The sequence below is a fragment of the Pempheris klunzingeri genome, chromosome 13 (genome assembly GCF_042242105.1).
Source record: "Pempheris klunzingeri isolate RE-2024b chromosome 13, fPemKlu1.hap1, whole genome shotgun sequence".
Classification (NCBI taxonomy): Eukaryota; Metazoa; Chordata; class Actinopteri; order Acropomatiformes; family Pempheridae; genus Pempheris; species Pempheris klunzingeri.
In genome coordinates, this window is record NC_092024.1 from 21,317,697 (window position 1) to 21,341,506 (window position 23,810).

Below are 23,810 nucleotides of genomic sequence, written 5' to 3' on the forward strand. Positions count from 1 at the left end.
TCTCTGTAATTACCACCATATGCATCTTCTGTCTGTGGGGACAGCTCAGCGACCTACATTCACTGTGTACTCAGGCGCTGACACACAAGTGCTCTGTGCGCCCATACACACACAAACACACACTCAGAGGTGTCAGAGCTTGCCAGACGTCTAAACAGTGTCTCAGCAGCAGTAGCAGTGGGAGCTCGATTAGTTCGCTAATTCTCCCTCTGCTGCAGCCGGTCTACCTGCATATCTGCGTGCCCACGTTGACGTGCCAGAACCACGAGGTCCAGAAACAGTCTCACAACTGTCCGTGTGTTTTCCTCGAGCAAGACTTTTAACCTGCTCCCTGTTTTGGCTTCACTTTTCAGCATCAATTATCCTGTGGATCCGTTTCAAACACACTTTGGTTCCGGTTTGTGGCTTTTAGTTTTGACTCAGCCTGACTGTGAACCAATAAGCCTCCCCATTAGCTGACTATTCTGTTTCCTCCAGTGCTTCTCTGTGGTCTCCCTGAGTTGCCACTTTCTAATGCTGTGCTGTATTAAAAGTCTCAGTGATCGCTACCAAGACAAGTCAAATAAATCTCCTGTTTATGTCGCGGTTTTAAGGCCCCAAATCACTGCATGATGTCAAATGAACGTGGACTTGGAGACATGGAGTCATACAACTTACTGCTTACTGCTAAAACTAGCATCTGCCATTTTTACACCATCATGATACAGTATATTTTGTGATATATTTGTTTTATGTTGCTCCAGTACTCACATTTTCAGAATATTCATGTCCATTCAGACAAATAGTTTTTGCCTGAATTTACACAACTGATGAAATAGCCACGTCAGGGTGTGAGACAGGCAGAGTGAGGCAGAGTGAGAGTGTGAGCTTACTGGCCAGTAGGTGCTGGAGGAGGTGGTACGCAGCAGGGGGAGGGATCGTCCTGTCTGAGTGTAATCCTATTAAGGCTTGCCTTAATCATAAGGACGCCGTCCTTAGTCAAGGGCAGTGATCTTTACTGCGAGTCCAGACGACAGCATGTGACTCCAATGCTGTCCAGACAGGAATAACACTAAGTGCACTATTTTGGTAGTTAGTTTACAAGAAAGAAATGGCCTTCTGGGCGTCGTACTGACAGGAAATCATGCACGATGTGGCAGGAATTACATTAATCAATCTTCTACTTTAGAACGCTAATGCTAATTTTACATTTTGATAATTCACAGCCTTTTCATGTGTTTATTACATTTACGTTATGTTATCTGTTTGCTATTGTTTATTTTAGTTTTCATCAGCTGGGAGAAGCTCTTTTATTTCAGCCGCGCACTGCATTATGGGACAAGAGCTCCCATTAACCAAAAACTTAAATTTGTTCATTTAAATATATATATATAGTCTGGGATTTAAAATTATACTAAATACAGTTATTTTTCCTATGTGAACATATTTCATATTCAAAACATGGATAAAAATCGTGCATGCATGTTGCTGTTTAATGCATGCAAGTGCACACACACACACACACACACACACACACTCATACACTCATAATCTGGCTCAAAGTACACAACATCTGCTCAGTTGGTGTGATTTGTTACTTTCTCCTCTTGTTTCCTGAGTGGTTTAAGCCCCCTTCCAATTCACTCCACACACACACACACACACACACACACACACACACACACACACACCAGCTGTCCCCTCCTCAGGAGTAAAACTAAAGCACTAATACACTCCTGCTCTCTCACACACACGTCCCCTGTGGTACGCCAGCATGACTGCAAACACACACGTTTGCACACACGGCAAATTTAATCAAGGAGGATTACAACTTGTCATGCTTGTTTTTGTCAGCATAAGGCCGCATCGTTGCTGGGGAGGGGGCCCGGTTGATCTACCCACAATCCCTCAGCAAGATCACACTCACTGCCTGCCGCTAATGCTAATCCTCTCAAGGGTGTGTGTGTGTTGTGTACCTATGTTTGCATGTTGTTTGTAATGAAGTCCGTCCGTACGCATCAACAAAAGGTCTGCGCCAGAGATTGCTCATGTAATAAAAAGGAGAGGATGATGGGAATGAGCTGCTGGCTGGATTTGTTTATGGAAAAAAAGGATTATGAATTTGATTATCCAGTGAAACATATGAATGTTTGCCTTTTGTGTTTATGTGTTTCTGATCACTTGCAGGACTGTGATGGAGCGCTGATGGATGTTGTGTTTGAATGTGATGTGTTTAGGTCATATTGTCCTGTGAGCTCTCTGAGGGTGTGTATCTGTGTAACTATCGGCTGCTGTGACAGTGTTTATGTTTGTGCACCGAATCCGTGTGTGTGTGTGTGTGTGTGTGACAGTGTGGTGTGTTTGTGTGGGTGCGTGAGTGACAGAGTGCGAGACGACGCGATGAGAAGGTATGTTTTTCTCAGTGTGTGTTCTGCCTCCATGATAACATCCCATCTCCTTTGCTTTCCTCCCCCAGCTGAGGACTGCCAGCTGCTCTCTCAGATCCCCAAAGTGCGCTGTCTGAGGAACGGCAGGAGAGAGGGTGAGTGTGGAGGGACGGCGGGAGTTAAACTGGCTTAATAGGAAAGAGACTGAGCTTAACGGCGTCAGGTGTGGTGTGTTTTTCAGGCAATCCAACATGAAGGTATAAATGTTACCTGTAGAATCTCAGGTTTATTAGTACAGCACAAAGGAAACTCAAACTGCTTTACATAAGGAAAAGAAAAACATAAGGAGAAGCAAATAAAATCATTAATCAAATCAATTCAAGTGAAAACGAATGGCTTGAAATAAAACAGGCCAAGAGAATAGACAAAGGAACACAGTTTCAGCGCAGTTACCAAAGAAAATTGAAAAGAGCCGCCTCTAGAATCACTTTCATGACTGATTGCTCTGTCAATCTTTGTTTTTCCACTTTGTCAGTTAATAGTTTAGTCAATAAAATGCGCAAAGATAGTGAAAAATACCATCACAAGCTCTAAGATCGCTGCTAAAAACAAACATTCTCATATAATATTGACATCATGTGATGGATTGTATAGAAACATACAGAAACAAGTTACCAGTCTGATGGCTGAAGTCATTTGTTGAAATGAAGCATTTTAAAATGGCTTGTTTCTTGATGCAGTGCTGTCAGAGCAGAAAAACGCTGTAGCTGCGTAACTGTGAGCATATCAGAACCTTAATCCACACAAAACAAACTGAATTAAAGAGCCATGCAATGCAAAGTGTCGCTTCTTGTTACAAGTATACAAACATTAATTTGAATGTCAAGTCTACAAAGAATGGGACATTTCATCCCCACATGAAAAACTACAAAATGTTTTTTTAAAAAAAAGCATAATGAGATGAAAGCATTGTATGAGTCATCTCCCAAAAGTTTCTGAATTGAATTAAATTAATCTCTGAATTAGATTAAATCCTTGATCTACAAAACAAGCAGGTTCCGCCAAAGTAAAAGCCAAAAGAACCAGTGTTCCTGATTTGTTTGGATGTCTAGCAATAATCCCTCTTACTCAGGTTGCTGCCTGCGCTGCTGCTCTCACCGGAGACTAAAGACTTTGTTTGGGCTTACGAGCCACATGCTGACAAAACATAAGCATATTGGATTTAGGCCAGCAGTTCCCAACTGGCATCTGAAGTACAAGTCTGGCTCAAGTTTACTTTAAAATAGTGTCCAAATCCTTGTCACAGAATAAACCATCAAGCTTAATGTTTTTTTTAGCTTTTGTGAGGTAGAAATGTACAATAATCACTAGTGATTTTAACTGGATAACCAAAGAAATCCAGAGAGTGCGTGACTTTTAGAACTGATTATAGGATTTTATTTCTACTTTTACACTGCAACTTAATGGTTTCACACCTTTAGGCATCATTGCCTTTCTCTCCTTTAATGTGTCAGATTGCTGTCTGAGGTCATCAAGCGCTGGAGCATGAAATGTAGATCGAGTGCAGGCCAACAACAAAGTTAGAACAAACATGCATGAGGAGGCAGGATGCAGTTGTTACTGTATAGATAAGAACTGCAGAAGAAACAGCCTGCAGCTCACCATTATAACCAAGTGTTTCCTGTTTGAAAAGGTTTGTTCGTAATCTTTTGAATCTTGGGCTTCATCTTATGCATGAAAGGTGCTTTACAAATACTATACACTATACGTACTGTACAGTCTCTTATTGCTGTGGTTATAACGACGTGTATTGGGAAAGATTATTTTCTTCAATGAGTAATCTGGTCATTATTTTTGCTATTCATCAATTAATAGTAATGATAATAAACCTTATTTGTATGGCACATTTCATATGCAAATTGCAGCACAATGTGTTATACAACAAAGAAATGGCGCGCACCAAGGGCCTCACATGAAACAGACACAAAATGGACATAAATGCACTAAAAACATTCAAATAGAATAAATAGAATGCTTAATGTAAAACAAATGAATTGAACTCTTCTGACCAACAGGACATAATCCAAAGGTTTTAAATTAGTAATAGTATAAAACACTGCAAATGCTCACATTGGATGGATTTTTTTTTGCAGGAGAAACGACGAAACTATTCATCCGTTATCAAAGATAGCTGTCCGTCACTCTTCTGTTAATACCCTCATCTATTAACCATTAAAGCACTAAGATGTCTCGTCATCAACTCCCATGGAAAGACAAAAACCAACAGTCACTTGATCCTGTTAACAAGAAGCGCATGCATATAGCCAACTGCGGATAAATCTTCCTCTGTGCCACTGATGTCCAAAATCTAATAAAACCACATCAGTCTGCCACATTGTTTGCTCCCTTTTATTACGAAGAGCACGAGCGCTGTAGTTTATTCTGACCCACCATCCGTCTTGCTGCTGAACCGAAACAGTCTCCTCAAAATGTACCGTCTCCTCTGGGCTGAGTAACGCTGTCTTAAAACTACAGTGCCCAGTTGCTTCAGGAAATTATTGACCCTTTTCTAAACATGTTCTAAAAATATTCTTGACCTGTTTTTTTTTTTGTTTTTTTTAAAGATTTATGTCTGCTGAGAGCCACAGATGGGGCAGGGAAGTATTGAGAGGCAGACTAAGACACTGTTAGTTTTGGTCTATTCATGGGATTTAGGAACAATAGCACAAATATCGAACGTTGCAAGCTTCATCCTTTAAGTAGCGGTTTAGAAAAAGGGATTTAGAAAAAGGCACTTAGGCGTCATGTTTTAGTAGGACTCTGTGCATTGTTCTGTACTGCTGCTGATTTATCAAACCTTTTTGTGTTTCTGTAAACAATGTACTGCTTTACTACCAAACTGCAGTGAGCCAAGCTTCTTCACACCAGCTTCTGTTAAATCCTGTTTATCCTGCACCGCTTCATATCGTATGTGCTGGTTGTTTAAGGCTGCCTAACACAGAACTGTTTCTGCCTCGTTGCATCTCTGAGGACTTTGTTTAAAAAAAAAAAAGGTGGAGACTATAATCAATCCTTTGCCGTGACTCATATTTCTATGTAGCACAAATAAGTAAGATGATGCTGCGAGATGTGTCTGAGAAACATGAACTCCTTATCAAACAAACAACCTTAATACGGATGAATTTAACAGGTACAAATAAAAGCTTTCTGTACTTAATCTCCTCCACAATTAGCCTTTCAAAGAAATGTATAAGTTTCTGTTATTCTAATGATCTTTGACTTTGGAACAAAACACTTCAGATGATGAGATATATCTGTTTAATTAACTGAAGAAAGGAAGAGAATGAACCTCCTCCACAGTTCGCCGTGTTGAATGCAAATTAGTGTGCTTGTCGACACGTTTGATGAAGAAAGACACCTTTATTGACATTCCTCTCCTGCCTGCAGCGATTCTGTTCTTAACTAAGTGTCAAAATAGAGTTTATGCTCAGCTCTAAATTAACACTTTTCTTTTTGCTTTTGTTTAACAAGTAATTTAAAGTGGTTTCCGGGGCAAAAAGCAAGACACATTCCAGTATCTACTTCAGATTCATCCAATTAAATGGTTTCATTTCAAAAGGCTGTTTGTTCTGTAGAAGCTTTTCTGCGTAAAAGTCAAATTTAAATATCTCAAAAACACAGATGGTTCCCAATAAAGAAGAAAATCTCTTATTTAATGAGCAAAACTCTTCAAATAATTCAGAATAACGGCAAACCTGAGAAGTATGTGTTACATTTCTGGGCCCACAGTGGGCCCTGTTTGGTTTATTTTTGTCCAGTTCCTGCAGACGTACAGCTGCTGAAACGGAGACCTGTGAAGAGCTTTTGGACGCATTTTAAATGGAGATTGTCAGCAGAAAAGTCTCTCAGCCATTTAAAAACACTGCTTGTTATCAAAAATCGAGAGCTTCTCTCCGTTTTGCAATGATGTTCAATAATAAATCAAGGAGACTCATTTCTCTGTTCACCTCACCTCAGTAGATCTGAATCCACTGCAGCTCTCTGGAAACACTCCTCGCTTTGTAATCGTTCTCTCCACCTATACATGCAATCCAACACACCAGTTCACTTGCAGCTGTCGCAAGGCATTGTTGGAAAACAAAGGAATATATCTAATTGAAGTAGATGAGGTGAGAGAGGTTTGCTGCATTAATCAACAGTCTCCAGACATAAAACAGAAAAACACACTCATTTAGTATTAACTAGAGCTTAAATTTCAAAAATTGATGCAGCAGGGACCATAATTTTCTGAATAGTTGTTTCTAATATGGGTCAGATTCTAAAGAACATCTTGTGGTAGACCTTCCCTGCCTAGTACACACCCACGTCTGCTGCTTTGCAATGAAGTCTCTCGGTTATAAATGTGCAGTCTCTATGCAGAAGGTGGGATAATACAAGCAATGTTAGCTGAGGAGGAAGTTTATTGATTTACTGTAGCACCTTTCAAAAGCAGAGCATCACAGGTAGGGATGAAGTTTGATACCATTTCATCTGAATCCACTTCTGATACAGCTTGTTGAATCTGAGTCCTTTTGAAGCCCACACTGAATCTCATTTGATTGTTGCCTAGTGCAGAATGACGACCTAATCTGCAGTTATGTTTAGGTTCAGATATGATACTGTGCTGAAAGGGTGTAGGGCTTCTTTGTCACTGCATTCATTAACCCCGCTCTGATTCATTATTGCTTGTGCTGTGAAGGAAATTGGCATTTTCTCCTGAGTGGGAGGCTGCACAAGCTGAAGTGACACAATGTAAATGACATTAATTCTTCATCATCATTCAGCAAACAGCAACTGAATAAACTGACTTTCTTTATGCGTGTACAGTGCACCTAACATGACCTACCTGCTACAGGCAGTAACATTGATACTTGTCCTTCTTTTGTTATAATAAATGCAACACATTCTTACTTTAACATGAAGGACCTCTTGTGAGTACCTCCCGTATACGTCACCAGTCATTTTTTCCTATTCCTTGCAGATGCCTGTAGTGTCAGAAAGAGGCAAAAGAGGCTATTCAAGAGAGATAGTGAATTAAAGATTCAATTAGCGATTCATTTGCAGCACAAATAACAAATCTGGTTATTTTACCAGCTTGGATCTTAAATAGAACTCCCTATTGGAGTCTGTCACAAAAGTCACAAAATGCTTCCCAATAAAAAAAATAAGGCAGCAATTGTAATGTACAGATGCTGAAAGAGTAAAAATGACTAATATAAATGACAAAAAGGCTTCTGTAGACAGGTTTTTAGAGGTTTCCACAGTGTCCACAGAACTGAAGTCCAACAACCAACAAACCCTGATGAGGCCTCTCAGAAGAGCTGGTCAGTAGATTAGCAGCAGCATTTTTATTAAGGGATGTTTTTCTAAGAGAGTGAGCAAGTTGCAATCAAAGAGTCTAGATCAAATGAGAGTGTGAATCTCAATTTCAGACACAGAAAGAAATGTCCACCCTTGACAAAGCTCCTGCAGAATCAAGATATTACATTTTCTATTCACAGGCAGAGGAGCAGTCATTGTGGCAAGTAAATTGAGATGACACGTTAAATCTGTGGAGTGTGTCTTTAACAGAAACCCAAAATGTGATTTAGTCTCATGCCAGCTGTCCCTTTGCAACATTAAGCATAAAAAAAAGTGGACATCCCTACTCACAATGAACCTGCATCCATTTTAATCAAACTGTTGATATTCGACCGTTTCAGGCTTCATTGTCGTTTCCTCCCTGTGCTTCCCTCAGGTCTGATCCGATCACGTGTGCGAGGAGCCAACACGGCCTCAGCCTCCATCTTGACCTTCCTGGACAGCCACTGCGAGGTCAACACTGATTGGCTGCAGCCGATGATCCAGAGAGTGAAGGAGGTACAGACCCACAGGCTCCCCGTCTGCCGTCATTCACACCCTTCAATTAGACACTTAATACATGCAGCTCCCTCTCACACACACACACACACACACACACACACACAGTTGTGTTTCTGTCACTTCAGAGGACACTACATTGACTTTCATTCATTTTCTGGAGGCTTACCCCAACCATAACCACTACCTGCCTAAATCTAACCCTTAAACCAAGTCGTCACGCTAGAATTTAATGATTTTAGTTGTGGGGACATGCATTTTGACATGGCACACACACACACACACACACACACACACACACACACACACACACACACACACAGTTGCTTTTTTTGCCCCTGTGATGTAACGCGTCAGGGGATTTTGCTCCTTTTTCAGGGTAGATTTTATTGGCTGTGATGTAATGCGCTGGCATTGCATATCGTTAAATAAACACTCAATTTGTTCAGCTGAGCAAAGATTTAAGTCTTAATATACCAGATGTCACACTCTATGGTCTATGGTGCAGTTTTCCCAACCAATCCATTTTCCACTTGACTCTCGAGTGTTTCCCAATATCAGTTGGTCTGTTGAGTGTTGCTGCAGTGGTTTGTGTTGTGCATAGTGACAGCGTTTCTTGTTGCTCAAGGCTGCATGCGTGGTTCAATCTGGGTTTTTTTTTTAATGCAGTGGGAAAACATTCACCACATCCTACAAATTGAACTAGGCAGCCCACCATCACATCCATGCATGAATGTTTTGCACTTTAAAAAGAAAATGAACAGGACGAAATGCAAAAACCAGCCACTCTTCGTTATCGTAGAGATTTTTCTCTCTGTCGTTTTTAATTTCGTTGGTATTTTCATGTGAACCTCCGAGGTCCTTTTGGCTGTAAGCACTTACCGCTTCTGCTCTAGTCTGCTTTTCTGAATCAATTTCACAAAGTCATGCAAGCAAAGCACACACAGCAAGCAAATGCATGATTTAGAGACACGTAGGCGTCTACAGGGATGAACGTGAGCTCTCACTGAGACAGCATTGCCTCATATTTTGATAAAGAGACATGTAGCTGCAGGAAGACGCTTTCATCACTCACTAATGACTGGCTGTTCGCTGGCTGTCTCCTCCCTCCCCTGATATCACTAACCTGTGACTGGGCTCTAACCAGCACAGCTGTTACCCAAACTCACTGCCATCTCCCATCACAGGCAAACACTCCCACTGCCTCTCCAGCTGAAGCTGTTTCATCCCATACTTTTCTCAGTTTTTACTTCTCCTCCCATGTGTGCTCCCACCACAGTCTGACACTCAGAGAGAGCTGCTTGTAGTCTGCCTCAGTTCCTCACCCACTCCCTTAGTTTAAAGGAAGCGCTGCATCTGCCTCCGCTGCCTTGATTCACCTTACTATTTATGCATACAACTGTTACAAAAACTAATTTATTCACAACAATTCAGCTCCATCACCATCCTCTGGCTTTAATCAGCTTTAATGCTATTCTAGACCCGTCAATGCACACAAACCACAAGGCACATTTACACAATTAAAGGAATAGTTTCACTCACTTTCTTGCATTCACTTAGCTTAGCTTAGCATACAGACTGGAAGCAGGGGGAAACAGCTAGCCAGGCTCTGTCGGAAGGCAAAAAAATCCACGTACCAGCACCTTTAACACTCACTACTAACACATTATATCTTAGTTGTTAATAATAAATCTAAAATTACCCAGGTTTATGTGTTGGATTGTCTCTTGCTGTTTTTACACTACAGATGAAGAACACGAGATATGTATACACCTTAATTAGTGAACTTTGGAGCTGCTGGGAGCTTTATTTTGTTAATTCTGGACAGAGCCAAGCTAGCTGCTCTGAATCTTTATGCTAAGCTAAGCTAACATTGTGTGAATGTGTCTTGATTTCCCCTGTACAGATATGAGAGTGGCAACAATCTCAGCAAGAAAGCTGGTAAATCTCTCAAAATGGTGAACTATTTATCTATGGGATGAAAAGAAAGCTTTTCTCCACCGAAGGACAGACGTCTGCTGTTTGTTCGGAAAGTACACTAGATTAATCCAAACCAAAACACTCAATTAAAAAACCCTGCATGCAACAAAACTCATATTAAATCCACATATTGGGAAGTATCTGCCATACAAAAGCCCTCAGTGTTCTCATCCAGAGGACTTTACACACTGTGAGAGCAGGCACATCATGTTTGTGTTTCCGTACACTCATCCTTGGCTCTGGGCAGCTGTGACTCATCCAGCTTGCATTACAATCTTTTAGTCTGGCATTCATGAGAGCGCCGGGTTCAGTGGTAATTCACCGGCTCCTCGGTCCGGCTACACCCGGTACTGGATTCATTAGTCTTCCCGAGACCACGGTGCAGGGTTCATAAAGGCCTCAGGGAACAGTGATGAAGGATTGCTGTCCCGTATGTTATTAAATGCAACATAATGACACTTTTCATGTGTGATTAGAGATTTAAATTCAGTGAGAGGTGTAGTCCATCACTGCGTTCGCTCCAGTGTGGAGGGACTGTTAATACCCCTGGGGTGACTTTATTACCGCTTGTTGTGTTGAATGAATTTTGCTACAGCAGTTATACACTAATAATTTATCATCACTGGTCGTACGAGCTCCCTCTCCTGTCTTCTCCTCGTCTCTCTTTACTGGCCATAACTGATGCAATGGCCCTCAAACCTTTTCGGCTTGTAGCTTCATATATCGAAGCTGCCTCCGGCCCCTCATCACCAGCTCAACGAAAGAGTGATTTTGGTTTGTTGTTTGCTAGAGAGGTAAAATGATCCAATGATTCACAAGGAAATGCAAAGATGAGAGGAATGTCTGAAAAGATAAACATAAGTTTGTGCCGCAAAAATATGTAGTTTTTTTTCCTTTCTTCCTATCATGTTCATCATTGTTACACACATTTGGTAGTACACTAACTATGGATAAGTACCTCGCTTGTCTAGTAACTACAGTTGTCAGATAAATGTTCCTACTTGCTGTATTTCAGAGGGAAAATAGCAATATTTCACTCTGAAATGTAGTAATGTTGAACTATAATGTAGCAGAAAAGCATAGTAGTTAGAATTGTTCTACTGTTTGCACTCTGTTACGTTTTTAGTTTAGTTTATTGTTTCCATCTTAATCACTCAGCATATTATGCACAGAGATTTAACTCTATCCACAGAGAATACTTCTGTCATGTTTCTATTGAGTGAAAAGTCTGAACCACAAACAACAGAACATCTCCACGCTGCGGCCAAGGAAGACGCAGGTCCAGTAGAGAACGTGGTTCACGGCAGACAGACAGAAGTGTGGACAGTGTGACCTCTGTTGGTGTCTTACGCAGAGACTGATGTGATGTTACTGGGCGATGAAGCAGAGGAATAGAGGTCTCCACACATTACAAATACCATTTCAGTGTGCACAAAGCACATTTCCAGCTATGGAGTATAAAGCTTTTCATTCTATTCTATAATTTGATTTTCTGTTTCATTTTTCCATTTTTTTCCCACTTCACGGTGTAAATCATAACACTTTTACAATCATGCAACAGAAATGGTGTGGCATAAGAACAAGCTTAAACCCATTTATTGGCTACATTAAATGCAGCCAGATTTAAGGGACACAGCACTCTGACACTAATACATCCAGAGAACAAAAGAGGGAACAAAAGAGGGGAGAGATATTTAGAGATCATCGGTGACATCCATTTTGCAAGCGAAGCCTCTTTGAGCATTACCAAATCACAGAGGCTCATTAAAAGGCTCATAAATGTCTATTGCTCAAAGCTGTTGAGAGCATCGCTTTCCAAATTGCTCTCTGGCAGAGTGGCATTTCACACTCGCTCTCCCCCCAGCGCCGTTTGGTGCAGTGGACACAAAGTTCACAATGGGTTCAATCTCTGAGCAAAGAGCGGGGTGGCTCTAAGTGGAAACAGTCATTGGGATTGTCCTGATGCTAAGCTATTCCACTACACACACACACACACACACACACGCAGACAGATACCTTATGGGCAAACAGCAGTGTCGGCACAGGCCTACACTCACAGACAGATGCCGGCAACATTCACACTCACACACACACACTATCAGCAAACAGCAGCTCCCTTCTCCTCCCTGTTTGCTTTATGGTCCACGTTCCACCTCCAGCAGGAGGTAGTTTAACGGATCAGAGTTTTATTTGCTGTGAATTTAATTATGAACTGTAGGAATAATGCTGAGGTTTGGTACATTCAAACGAGCTGTTGTTGCTTTGCACAATAAACACGGTAATGTTAATAATAAAGAAAACAAGATGTTTTATATGGTTGAACCAGGATTAAAACATATCGGGACAGATGCAAATAAAATCAGGCAACTGAAACAACACAGAAATAAATAATAATAATAAACAGGTGAGATGTGAGATGTTTGAAGAGATTGAAAAGATGTCACTGTGACACAGTAACAGCTAAAAGGGGAAGGGAAGGGTTGTAGTCCATTTTGGGAACACGTGTGTTTGTATAGTTTGTTGTTCCAGTTCACTAGAAAGAGGAAGGTGGGTTATTACCAGTAATCATTTGTCCTTATCAAAAACGTCCAAACATAAAACCTGCTATTAGTCACGTAAACCTGTGGGTGACTTATTCAATCTCCTCAGAGCACAAATCTGATATTTAATACTGCTTACAGTCACATATATTGATTTATTTTCTTTACACAAACAAAGAAAACTTAATTACTTTGCTAAACTTTTACTTGACCCCGAGGAAGAGTCTTTTCTAACTAGAACATCGTTCTATCAAAGGTTTCAGTCATAAACAATCTGTGGGAACTGTTTTAATGTTTTGGCTTGGACGTGTGTTATTCCCATCCAATGTGAAAAGTTCAAGATGTGATGTTGCACTTTTTTTAGGCTACACTGACTGCTGTTTGAAGATGTTATGGCCACCATAGAACACACTATGAAGACAAGCAAAGGGATAAAAAGAGAAAAAAGCACTGAGAAACATTATGAACGAACATAAAATTAAGAACATAATCAACAATTTAGTTGTAAGAAGACATGACGGAATTTTTATTTTTTTTTAATTCTCTTTATTGAGGTTCATATTTTATATATATCGAACCAACACAATACAGAGTAGAACCTTTTTTTTTTTCCTAACAACTGAACAGCAGCAGGTATCAGGACAAAAAAAATAAATAAATAAATGTAAAATAAATAAGAGCACAAACAAACACATGAGAAATTCACCCCTCTACACCAACAGAGTGACATGAGGGAATTTTAAGTGTTTGTTCATTTGTAGTTTTAGTTATAACTCCTTATGAAGCTTATAGTTGATGGAAATTAGGCTTTCAACTATATTATAGTGTGTTTATTAAATGTTTATATACTGTTTGTTAATGCTAAGTAAGCAGGCTAAATTCAAGTGTTACCAATAGATTTTTACACTCCGAAAGGCTTTTCCCTTTTTCCTCATTGACATCATGTCCTCTTTGGTTGGGCTTAATCTCTTACAGACCTCAGAAACACAGAGATGAAATATGATCGTTCATTTTATTGAAATGTCTTGCAGCAAGATTAGTTACATAATTCCTCCTGACAGGAGAGTTTTGACCTCTTTAGGCCGCTTTTCTTCCCCGTGCACCTCAGCAGTAATTAAAGTTGTGTCAGACATCCCTTCTCTGGAATATTTCTGTTATTAAAAAGAGCAATACAGTAAGTTCCCATCCTAATTATATGGAAATATAAGGCTGTCAGGCTATTTAACCCATATTCTGGTTAACATAAAGATACTGTCATAGAAAAATGGGACTGGTGCTAACGATCGATCCCCCCCATCACCTCTGTGATGTAATTGATCGTGACATATAAGACATACATAAAAATGCTGGCTCCCATTGTCGCAGTGCAGCTAAAAACAGCATATGAATATTCTTAATATTCTTTGAGAGTTCAAATATAAAATGTTAAATCATGCCTAAGTGCTGTCTCAATGATAATGATAATGTGTCCGTCCTTCTCTTCCCCTGCAGGATCACACACGAGTGGTCAGCCCCATCATTGACGTCATCAGCCTGGATAACTTTGCTTACTTGGCTGCGTCCGCTGACTTGAGAGGAGGTCAGGATCCAACTCACAAATCATGTACAGTAACAGCTGATAACACACAGCTGCGGTCAGGAAAAGCCCCGATTTCACCAAACTCTTGTTATGTGAAATCACTGCCAGCTAGATCAATTCAAAACATATGACAGAAATTCCTAAATGCTTCAAAGTCAGTCTGGAAGCATGAAGTGTGTGAAGATAAAAGTTGTCTTTCCACAGCAGTGAGCTTTAAAAAAGGTGGTAGTTGTTGCTATGTCTGGTATGAAGAGTGAAGATGGTGAAATCATGCAAGTTAGCTGAGCCAAGGAGGCTCTTAGCTTATCTTTAGAAGTGATTTCTGGTTATAAAATGTAACTGCGGGATCTGACTTTTTGTTTTTCGTGCTTTGCTCTCTTTCTCTCTCTTCAGGATTTGACTGGAGTCTCCACTTCAAATGGGAGCAGATTCCCATCGAGCAGAAAATGGCGAGGAGCGACCCCACACAGTCAATCAGGTAGGTCTGCAGTGCTTGGCATCATTTCTATTCCTCTTCCTTTATGGTTAAGAGGTCTAAAGTGCTACAGCATTGAATCAAAGCCTGGAAAGTAAATCATAAACATACATTATGTATCTGGGAGATATTTGTAGCTATGCATGAATAAATCAGTGTACAAAGGATGATAAAATGCAAAAAAGATGTTCTTCATCCCGGATATTCTTCATCTGAGGGATCCCAGACCACATAGAGGTTAAATTATGCTCACACTACATATTTATAGGATTACTTCTCATTTAACAATATGATTTTCTGCGCCTGTCTCTTGTTTTCTGTCATGTAGGAACATTTGTGATCTCTCCGATTAATTCGCTTTGCCCATGATGGGTTTAAACTGCCTCACAGGCCATGTGCTGCTGGGGCCTTCTTACCGTGACCCACTGTTTTCTAGCCTTAAACACAAATGAATTTAGGAAAACACAGCATGCCAGCGTAAAACTGAAGTATTAAGGTCATAAAACTTTATTTTACACAAGGACCCTCCACAAAACCACCTCAAGATTTTATATTTTGTTAGCTGATATTGTGCTTTAGTGGTGTGATTTCCAGGCAAAATGTTCAATTAAATTAGCACTAAACAGTTAATGCACACAAAATTGCACACTGACACATCTATTACAAATAATGGCGGTGATGTAAGAATTCAAGCTCACCTCTATTCTTTGATTTGTAGTTCTCATGGAAAGCAACTCAAATTTTGGTGGTGTTTATACTGTAATTGAAATTATGACCATCATCTCTGCAGAATTAGAAAACATCATCATCACGCCATCTTCAGGCTTATAAAAACTTTCCCAAACTTCTTTAGCTGCACAAAAAAAGATTGTGTTGAAGCTGAAGGCCTCCCTCTATTAGTGTGTGAGCTACAGCCAGATGTAGAAATTATAAACGACTCCTTTCCTTCCTTCCCTGCAGGACTCCTGTTATCGCCGGTGGGATTTTCGTCATGGACAAGAGCTGGTTCAACCACCTGGGCCAGTACGACACCCACATGGACATCTGGGGAGGGGAGAACTTTGGTGAGCTCGCAGACAAGTTTTACTTATATTTGAATCAGAATAATGACATTTTTATGAATCATCCGCCGCAGGCATCTTACTCAGAATGTCTCTAAATAAGTGAGCAAAACCAAGCTTTAGTCTGCCCCGCTGACAAAGTGCAGACATTCAGGATTTATACTAATTCTTCTACGCTATTTTCTGTTCAGTAGGCTGATTCACAGAAAATGCCCCGACAGGAGCCAAAGATAGAAGTGGCGAGAGGAAGAGATGTAGCTGGACAGCAGACTATACACTTACTTTACAAACTAAAAAGCAAACTGAACTGGAATATTAAACCAAATCTCTATATGTAGCTCTCTTTAATGTATGATTACCAATAATAATCAGATCACATTAGCGTACTTACAGTAATAAGAAGAGCAATGTTTTTTCTAATCACTCTACATAAATAAAGAGTACTGTAGTTTTTTCTTCATACAGACTGCTATGTTGATATGGAAAAAAACCTGCTGTTTCCAATAACACCTAAATAATGATAAAAAACCAAATTCAAGGAATGAAACTGGGGATTTTAATGTCTTAACTTTATGTATGTAGTCTTGTTGAGGCATGCCTGGCTCTCAACAACTGCAGATGCTTTCGGTTGCGGCAGACGTCCTGCAGCCCGCTCTCTGAAATGCCAATTGTGTCCTCGGAATTTGCAAGGCAGCAGAGCATTAAATTATCCGCTGCAACAGCTTTCATACTGCTGATTTACAGCTTATTGCCATCTGCTGCATAAACAAGGTAGCAGGTGAACATCACCAGGCCGATATTGGGATGATTGTAATTTAGGGATAGACTTGACCTCATCCTCTGTCTGTCCTCCTGCAGAGCTTTCTTTCCGGGTGTGGATGTGTGGAGGAAGCCTGGAGATTCTTCCCTGCAGCCGCGTAGGTCACGTGTTCAGGAAACGCCACCCGTACGACTTCCCAGAAGGCAACGCTCTCACCTACATTAAGTGAGTGGGTTGATCTGTTAGGAAGCCGACAGCTGTACGGCTTTATCACACTGCAAAACAATTTACCAGCTGCCAAGAAGGTTAATCTTTTAGTCAGCACTTAAAATCTTCCACGATTCAGCAGTTAATGTGAAGCCTCAACAGCCAAACTTCCCACTTTTCACACATTTTGACCCAAGTGGCAGTGAGAGACGAGTCAGCAAGTCACTGCATTTTTTTTGCTGTATTCTTTTTTTAAGTTGCAACCTGAGCTGCATTTTCACCTGATACAGATTTTTATGTACAGGTGGTCATTTGTATGCAAATGAACCAGCCTGTCATCACCACCTTTAAGCAATCAAAGAAACTAATGTTTCTTAGAGGTCTAAGAGGTTTCATTTAGTTAGTAACCACTATGAATTACAGAGCAAATAAAGTTACATTTTTGGCTGGTCCCCAAGTATATAGTTTTAATTTAAAAAAGGGTTTGGATCTTTAGGGCCTTTATGCTGTGTGTTTATTTCCCTCTTCATCAACACCGGTTTACTTTTCATATATCAACTTCAGCTGGAAATAGTTTTGTTGGTACCAAACTGTCCCAGTTTTTTCCCCACTTGCAAATACGCCTAAGGATTTAAGGAAGGTGAAATTCCTGGTGGAGATGTTTTTCTTGGTGTCTGCAGTCTCCTGTGTGCGACACTGTGATTAGAATAGCCTGCAGGAATGCCAGCAGCACTGTCATTACTGTGTCTGAGCAGGTGTTGTGTCTGTGTCCGTGCAGGAACACCCGGCGGGCTGCAGAGGTGTGGATGGACGAGTATAAACAGTACTACTACTCTGCGAGGCCGTCAGCCCAAGGCAAGGCCTTCGGCAGGTTTGTTATACTGTCGCACACCTCCCTCAATGCACAGCACACAGAACAGCAGCTCACCTACAGGTTTAGCTGAGATTCATACAGGTTAGAGATTCACCGCCTTTGTCTCCTATCAAGTTTTACTGTTCGTCTCAGATACCATATTTTAAAACACACTCAGAACAGCCAGTGTAGTAAAGGTTGTATGAACCATGCTCTTATTTACACAACAAACAAGTCTAGTGAACAAAACCTGTATTTCACAATTTTATGTGCAATATTTTCAAGGACATTTGTACCTAATGCTGCAGCTAACAAGAATTGTCTGATAAGCTTCTCGGTTAACCAATGAATCATTTTGTCTATAAAAATAAGAAAATAGTGAAAAATACCTAATATAACTTTTTTTTTTAAATCCTTGTTGTATGCACAACTCAAAGATATTCAGTTTACTATCATAGATGACAAAGAAAAGCACCAGAGATTGATTGAAATCGCTCAGTGCTGTGGCTGTGGATTACTGCACAAAGCCCCGGCTGGTATAAGCAGAGATGAGTTACTGCTGGTTCAACTCTTGTAATAAGATTCAGATTAGTTGAGTCTGTCTCCAGTTGAGTCTCCAGATCAGCAGTTTTTCACTTTTCAGCATCTTACAGTGCCTCATTTTCTCCTCTCCTCTCCTCTCCTCTCTCCATCCCGCCCTCCTCTCTACGTGATCTGTTTCTGTTCCTACATCCTTGTGTGTTCGCTTTGTGCAGCATCGCAGACCGCCTGACGCTGCGGCGGAAACTGAACTGCAAACCGTTCCGCTGGTACATGGAGAACGTCTATCCTGAGCTGAGGTACGGCAGCCAAGCTAACTCACATTCAGCTGGTTCATTCATATTATCTGACAAAGCTTGTAAAGGTTGTACGGAGGCATTCTACAGTTAGTTAGTTAGTTAGTTAGTTAGTTAACAACACTGTACATTAGAGGGAGAAACAACATTATATTTTATACACATCATGACACAACAACGACAGGCCAAAGCAACATGAACATGTGTTCTGTCTGCATGCAGGTTATCCTGGAAGTAGTCAATGACTTTTATGCGTCACCTGTGGCCATTTAAAAAAAGCACTAAGATTTATTTTTATGTGACATCATTGGCCACAGGCATTGTGTTTTCAAGTTGTTCTTCCGTCTGTTCGTCCATTTCATTTTCATTTGGATTCAAGGACAAAGTGATTAGATTTTGGTGGTCAAAGGTTCAGTGTGACCTCAGGAATTCACGGTCTAGTTATGACAACATTTCAAGCAAATGTCCAATAGGATGAATTGATACAGTTATGGCATCTTATAATCCAGAGGGTGAAAGGTCAACCTCGCTGTGACATCATAGTGATGGAAACGTGCCAAACTCAGGAACAGAAAAGGAGATGTATTTATTTTGGCTTCTTTGCAGCAGCATCCGTATTCAAAGTACTGTCTGCTGTCACAGCTACGACTTTGTGCTCTATCTGCACAGCAGAACAAGAACAACAAAGTCAGATCAGTTCTATTTAAGTATTCCAATATCGCAAGTCAAAATTTTGCCTTGTGCGGCCTCACAATCTGCACAGCAGACAACAGCCTCATTCGTTAGGTCGTCACTGCATACGTTATGAGTCTGGACAGACTTGGATGTAAACTTTATCTTGAGTGGTTGGTGGGGGCGTACTACCATGATGCTGTAACTCTGGTTTGATGGCTGCTATGTAAAACTAAAGAAGGCCAAAGTTTCTTTCCAAACACTATTAGAAACCAACAAATGGAAAATACTTGTGAAAAATGTGTTTGACTGAGTTTCTTTTGATTGATTTTTTTGGGGGAACCAATAAATCAGGCAGAAATAATTTTCAGCCTTCAATTCATCCCAAAAGAAAAAAAACATGATCATAGAAAACAAAGACAAAATAACGAATGCAGTAGGAATTTCTTTTTCCCAGGCACTGAAACAGGAACGATCCTGCTGCTCCTTGTGGTGTCATGAGCCTGAAGTTCAGAATCAATTACCTAAATATGTCTGACTTGCATGGGAACCTCTGAGTGGGGCACCAGTGTGTATCCCACCAGCTTGTCTCTATAACTCAGCCCCCGCCTCTCTGCCTGTATCTGCTCTGTGTCATGCCTCCAAATAACTGTGGTCAACCAAATTGTAATTGTATATTTTCATAAGTACGTGTTGTGATAGGGTGCCTTACTTGTGGTGCGATTCAATTACTCAGTAGCGCCACCAGTCAATTCAACCCATCTGTTCTTTATTGTTGTAATAAGACCCTTCTTTTCTCTGTCAATGGTTCCCTCAGGGTCCCCGAGCAGGAAGCGGTGTCCAGTGTACTGAAACAAGGCGGTTTGTGTCTGGAGACCCGTGGGACAGACGCCCTCGGCCTGGCAGAGTGCAGGGGCATCGGTGCCAACAGGCCACAGTCACAGGTGTGGACTTTGCCACTAGGGGGAGACTGTGGGTCGTACACAGGGAGTTTGACCTGTTGACACTGGTGTGGCATATAAACAATTACAGCACTGGTTTGAGTGTATTTAAGGCACAGGGACTATTTAAGATTCTTTATGACTTATGTAATATGGCGAAACTGTACTATTAAGTATGGTAACATAAATGGCTCAGTTAAGTTCATTTCGTAACATTTTTATTTAGTTAATTAGTAAAGTGGCGATGTATGAAGCACTTATCCATAATCAATGTATTGCCGACATTAGATATCCGTACGTCCCCAGTTTGGAGAAGCAAGGCCCACCTTAAAAGATGCTACCAGACGGCCTTTACCAACAGGGAACTGGAGCCATTTTATCAGCCTCATTAAAGTACCAGACTCCATTGGAAAAAACAGTAATTTTACCTTGCAGAATACAAGAGTTGCTAGTTTAATTGCCATGACTTTGATTCGACAACAGCTAGTCTGGATCTGAATTAAACTTCTAAAACACCAAAGTCACACAATAACAAACAAATAAACGAAGTGAGGCAGCGGCAGACCAGCAACTTCTGTGTTGTGCAAAGTAAAATGACTGTTTCCTGTTTCAATGGAGTCTGGTGACATGGAATGTCTACTGTAGATAATACAGTGACTATCAGTAAGCACTCCATACAACCCTACTTCCAACTATGCGAACGATCCCTTTAATTCCAGGATCCTTCGGTCTTCGTATTCTGTAGCCTGCATGCTTCTGTTGCCTGGTGACAAAGCTGATAAACACTTTAATCAATCATCACATGAGGGACTACATGCCAAACCAAAGTTCAGTCATACAAGTCAACATTATTCACTGCTAAGATCTTACCATTATATTATTGTTAGGTGTTGCTGCAACTTGTTGTTCAGATTAAGGCAAGCAAGTGATTCCCAAGTATGTCGCTGACAAGGAGGAAAAAAAACAGAGCAGTTTGCTCCTTTCCAGGAAGTAAACCCAACCAAATTCCTTAATGTCAGACTGGATCTCTTTAAATCAGAAACGTAGGGGTGACTGCAGTAAAATTTGTAATTCGTACGTTGAATGTCCATAAGATTGTGTCTGTTACATAAATTAAACCAAAACTTCCTCTGAAAAATCACAATAACCAGCACATGTCTACACTAAGAGTCTTCATACTTGAGATGCTGACGCCGATGTGTTTTTCTGTATTTTGCAGAGGTGGGAACTAATAGAGCCACTGATCCGGCAGCAGGACCTCTGCTTGGCCATTTCAGCCTTCACAGCAGGGTCAAAGGTCAAGATGGAGCCCTGCAACACAAAAGAGCCCAGACAGGTAAAAAGAAACACTCTTAGCTTTTAAAAAATCCACAGTACATTTTAAAATGACCTGCCAAAAAAGACATGAAAAGTGTGATTTAATTTCCTTTTACAAACAAGCTATTCTGTGAAGTTGTTGGAACAAACAAAAGAAACTGGAATTTACTTTAATCTTGCACTGTCAGCCATTTTAACAGAGCGCTCTGTGTATTTCCAAATGGTTATCTCATTTTGGAATCAGGCTGTTAATGTGTCCTTGATGTGGCATTCATCGTGTTGAAGTGAGGACAGTTCCAGGACAGATGCTCAGCAGCCCGTCTGCTAATGACGCCAGGAGGCTCAGTCGAGCTCAGAGACCTCATGCAGACCGATGCAGCTCACACCAGGAGGAAGAACCATGACTTTTATAGATGCAGTAGAACAAGCGCTCCCATAACTTCAGACCCCACCCTGTTCCTTCCTAGTTCTCCTCTTTGTGAATGCTTATGAACAATCACATCCCATGTGGACACTGGCTGGCTACACGGTTGATTTATGATATCAGAGAAGGAGTTATTAACTCAAACCATGTGTGTGAGTGTGCGGGACTCTTGCCAGGCCATCCTCTCATCCCTCTGCAGGCCCATCGCAATCCTTTGAGACGTCTTTGGGAGCCTGCCCATCAACAAGCAAGCCGGTTTTGCTTTGAGAGACATTTGGCCTCCTTGTCCTGAGTGTTTAATTTCACAGAAAGGACAAAAAAAAAAAAACTTGTGCTTTTGACTTTGCTCCTCTAAATGAAACAGTACTGAAGTGATTAACTCTTGGAGCAGCAAGGGATAACAGCACTGTTTTCTAAAACTGTTAATATACATAGGCGTGCTTCAGCATTAATCCAAAACTTTGATTAGAATGATGTTTTTGGCACAAGTCTGACCCTGGGCTGTTAGTCAGTAATGTCACCGACATGCCAGGGGCTTTCCCCTATTTTGCTGCATTTTATCTTCTCAGCGTTAACGTTTTATTGAAAAATTCAGGTTTATATATATAGATTTTTAATTTAATCCTGAAAGAATTTCATTAGTTTGGATTTCACCAGAGAGATTACATCCGATGCCAGTCTAATCGCTGCATTAGGAGCTTGCCTAATAAAAATAAATGCAATGAAATAGTTGGAAATTCTTTGGCATGAATTAGCCATATTTCAAGACACAGAAAATTGGCTCCAACTGTTGTCTATCCATAACTTTAGCACACACACACACACACACACACACACACACACACATACACACACATACACACACACACACTCTCGATCATTGTTTTTACTTTACTCTAATATTTAATTTCCTCCTTGTCTTTGTTGTCCAAACATGCACACACATGTTTACAGCTTGTCTTACACACACACACACACACACACACACACACACACACACACACACACACACACACACACACACACACACACACACACACACACACACACACACACAGCTCCACTCTCACTCTTCTGGGATTTTAAGATTAACCCCCCATACTTGGCACTCTGAAGTTCAGCACTAACTAATTAATCAGCGGGCTAATAAACGAAGCACTTACACCTGGTGATTTATAGACAACCTGTTTATGGGAAACACACTTTCTCTCCCTCTGTACTTTAATCTCAACTTTCTTGCTGAACTTGCTCCGGCGCTATCACACACAGCGACTGGAGCCTGGGGAGTCTCTGTTGAAAAGAATATTAGATTGACGGAGAATCAAAGGGATCCAGTCGACTTGTAACTCAATGGAAATCTTGTTGCAATCCAAAATCATAACACAGTGTGTTTGTAAGTAAGACCTGGAGTTGATCTGGCTCCCTTTATGAACTTTACACCTGAAAGAGTTTAGTGGAGCAGGTGAAGGAGTGTAAGTGATTTAATGACAACCATAAATAGATAATATGAACCTCCACATCCTTTACTTGAGTACAATTACAGTAGTTATACTGTTTAATACACTCAGTTACCAGTTTATTAGGCACAACTAGCTAAAAGCATCCTGCAATAAATCCCACTAATGTTCAGACCTGTTCCAGAGAGGCATTGATGCAACTTTATTGTAATTTTGAAGGATGTAGTTTGTGATCCTGTTGCATTTTGTTGCATCATACTGAGAAGTGTTTCTAGTATTATGTCAGTGAGCCAAAACACTCATTCATTCTTTAAATCCTTTAAAAAAAAACAAATCAAAGGGTGTAAGGAGAGCATTGTTGTTCATATTACACATTGATTTCTTTTTTCTTTTTTTTCTCTCAAATATCAGTTTTGCATTCATACAGACACACTTATACTCACA

The 23,810-nt window shown here is 40.6% G+C and overlaps 1 protein-coding gene across 1 annotated transcript in view; it reads left to right on the forward strand.

Annotated features, from left to right (window-relative positions):
- The window catches only part of galnt16 (UDP-N-acetyl-alpha-D-galactosamine:polypeptide N-acetylgalactosaminyltransferase 16), a 36,332-nt gene that overhangs the window by 11,087 nt on the left and 1,435 nt on the right, over window positions 1-23,810 (forward strand). Inside the window, exons 5-14 of the mRNA XM_070842100.1 lie at window positions 2,456-2,521; window positions 8,143-8,264; window positions 14,276-14,363; window positions 14,757-14,841; window positions 15,799-15,902; window positions 16,758-16,884; window positions 17,645-17,737; window positions 18,475-18,558; window positions 20,045-20,171; window positions 21,388-21,504. Of these exons, the coding sequence (XP_070698201.1) occupies window positions 2,456-2,521; window positions 8,143-8,264; window positions 14,276-14,363; window positions 14,757-14,841; window positions 15,799-15,902; window positions 16,758-16,884; window positions 17,645-17,737; window positions 18,475-18,558; window positions 20,045-20,171; window positions 21,388-21,504 (1,013 nt within the window). The remainder of the gene's footprint in view (window positions 1-2,455; window positions 2,522-8,142; window positions 8,265-14,275; window positions 14,364-14,756; window positions 14,842-15,798; window positions 15,903-16,757; window positions 16,885-17,644; window positions 17,738-18,474; window positions 18,559-20,044; window positions 20,172-21,387; window positions 21,505-23,810) is intronic.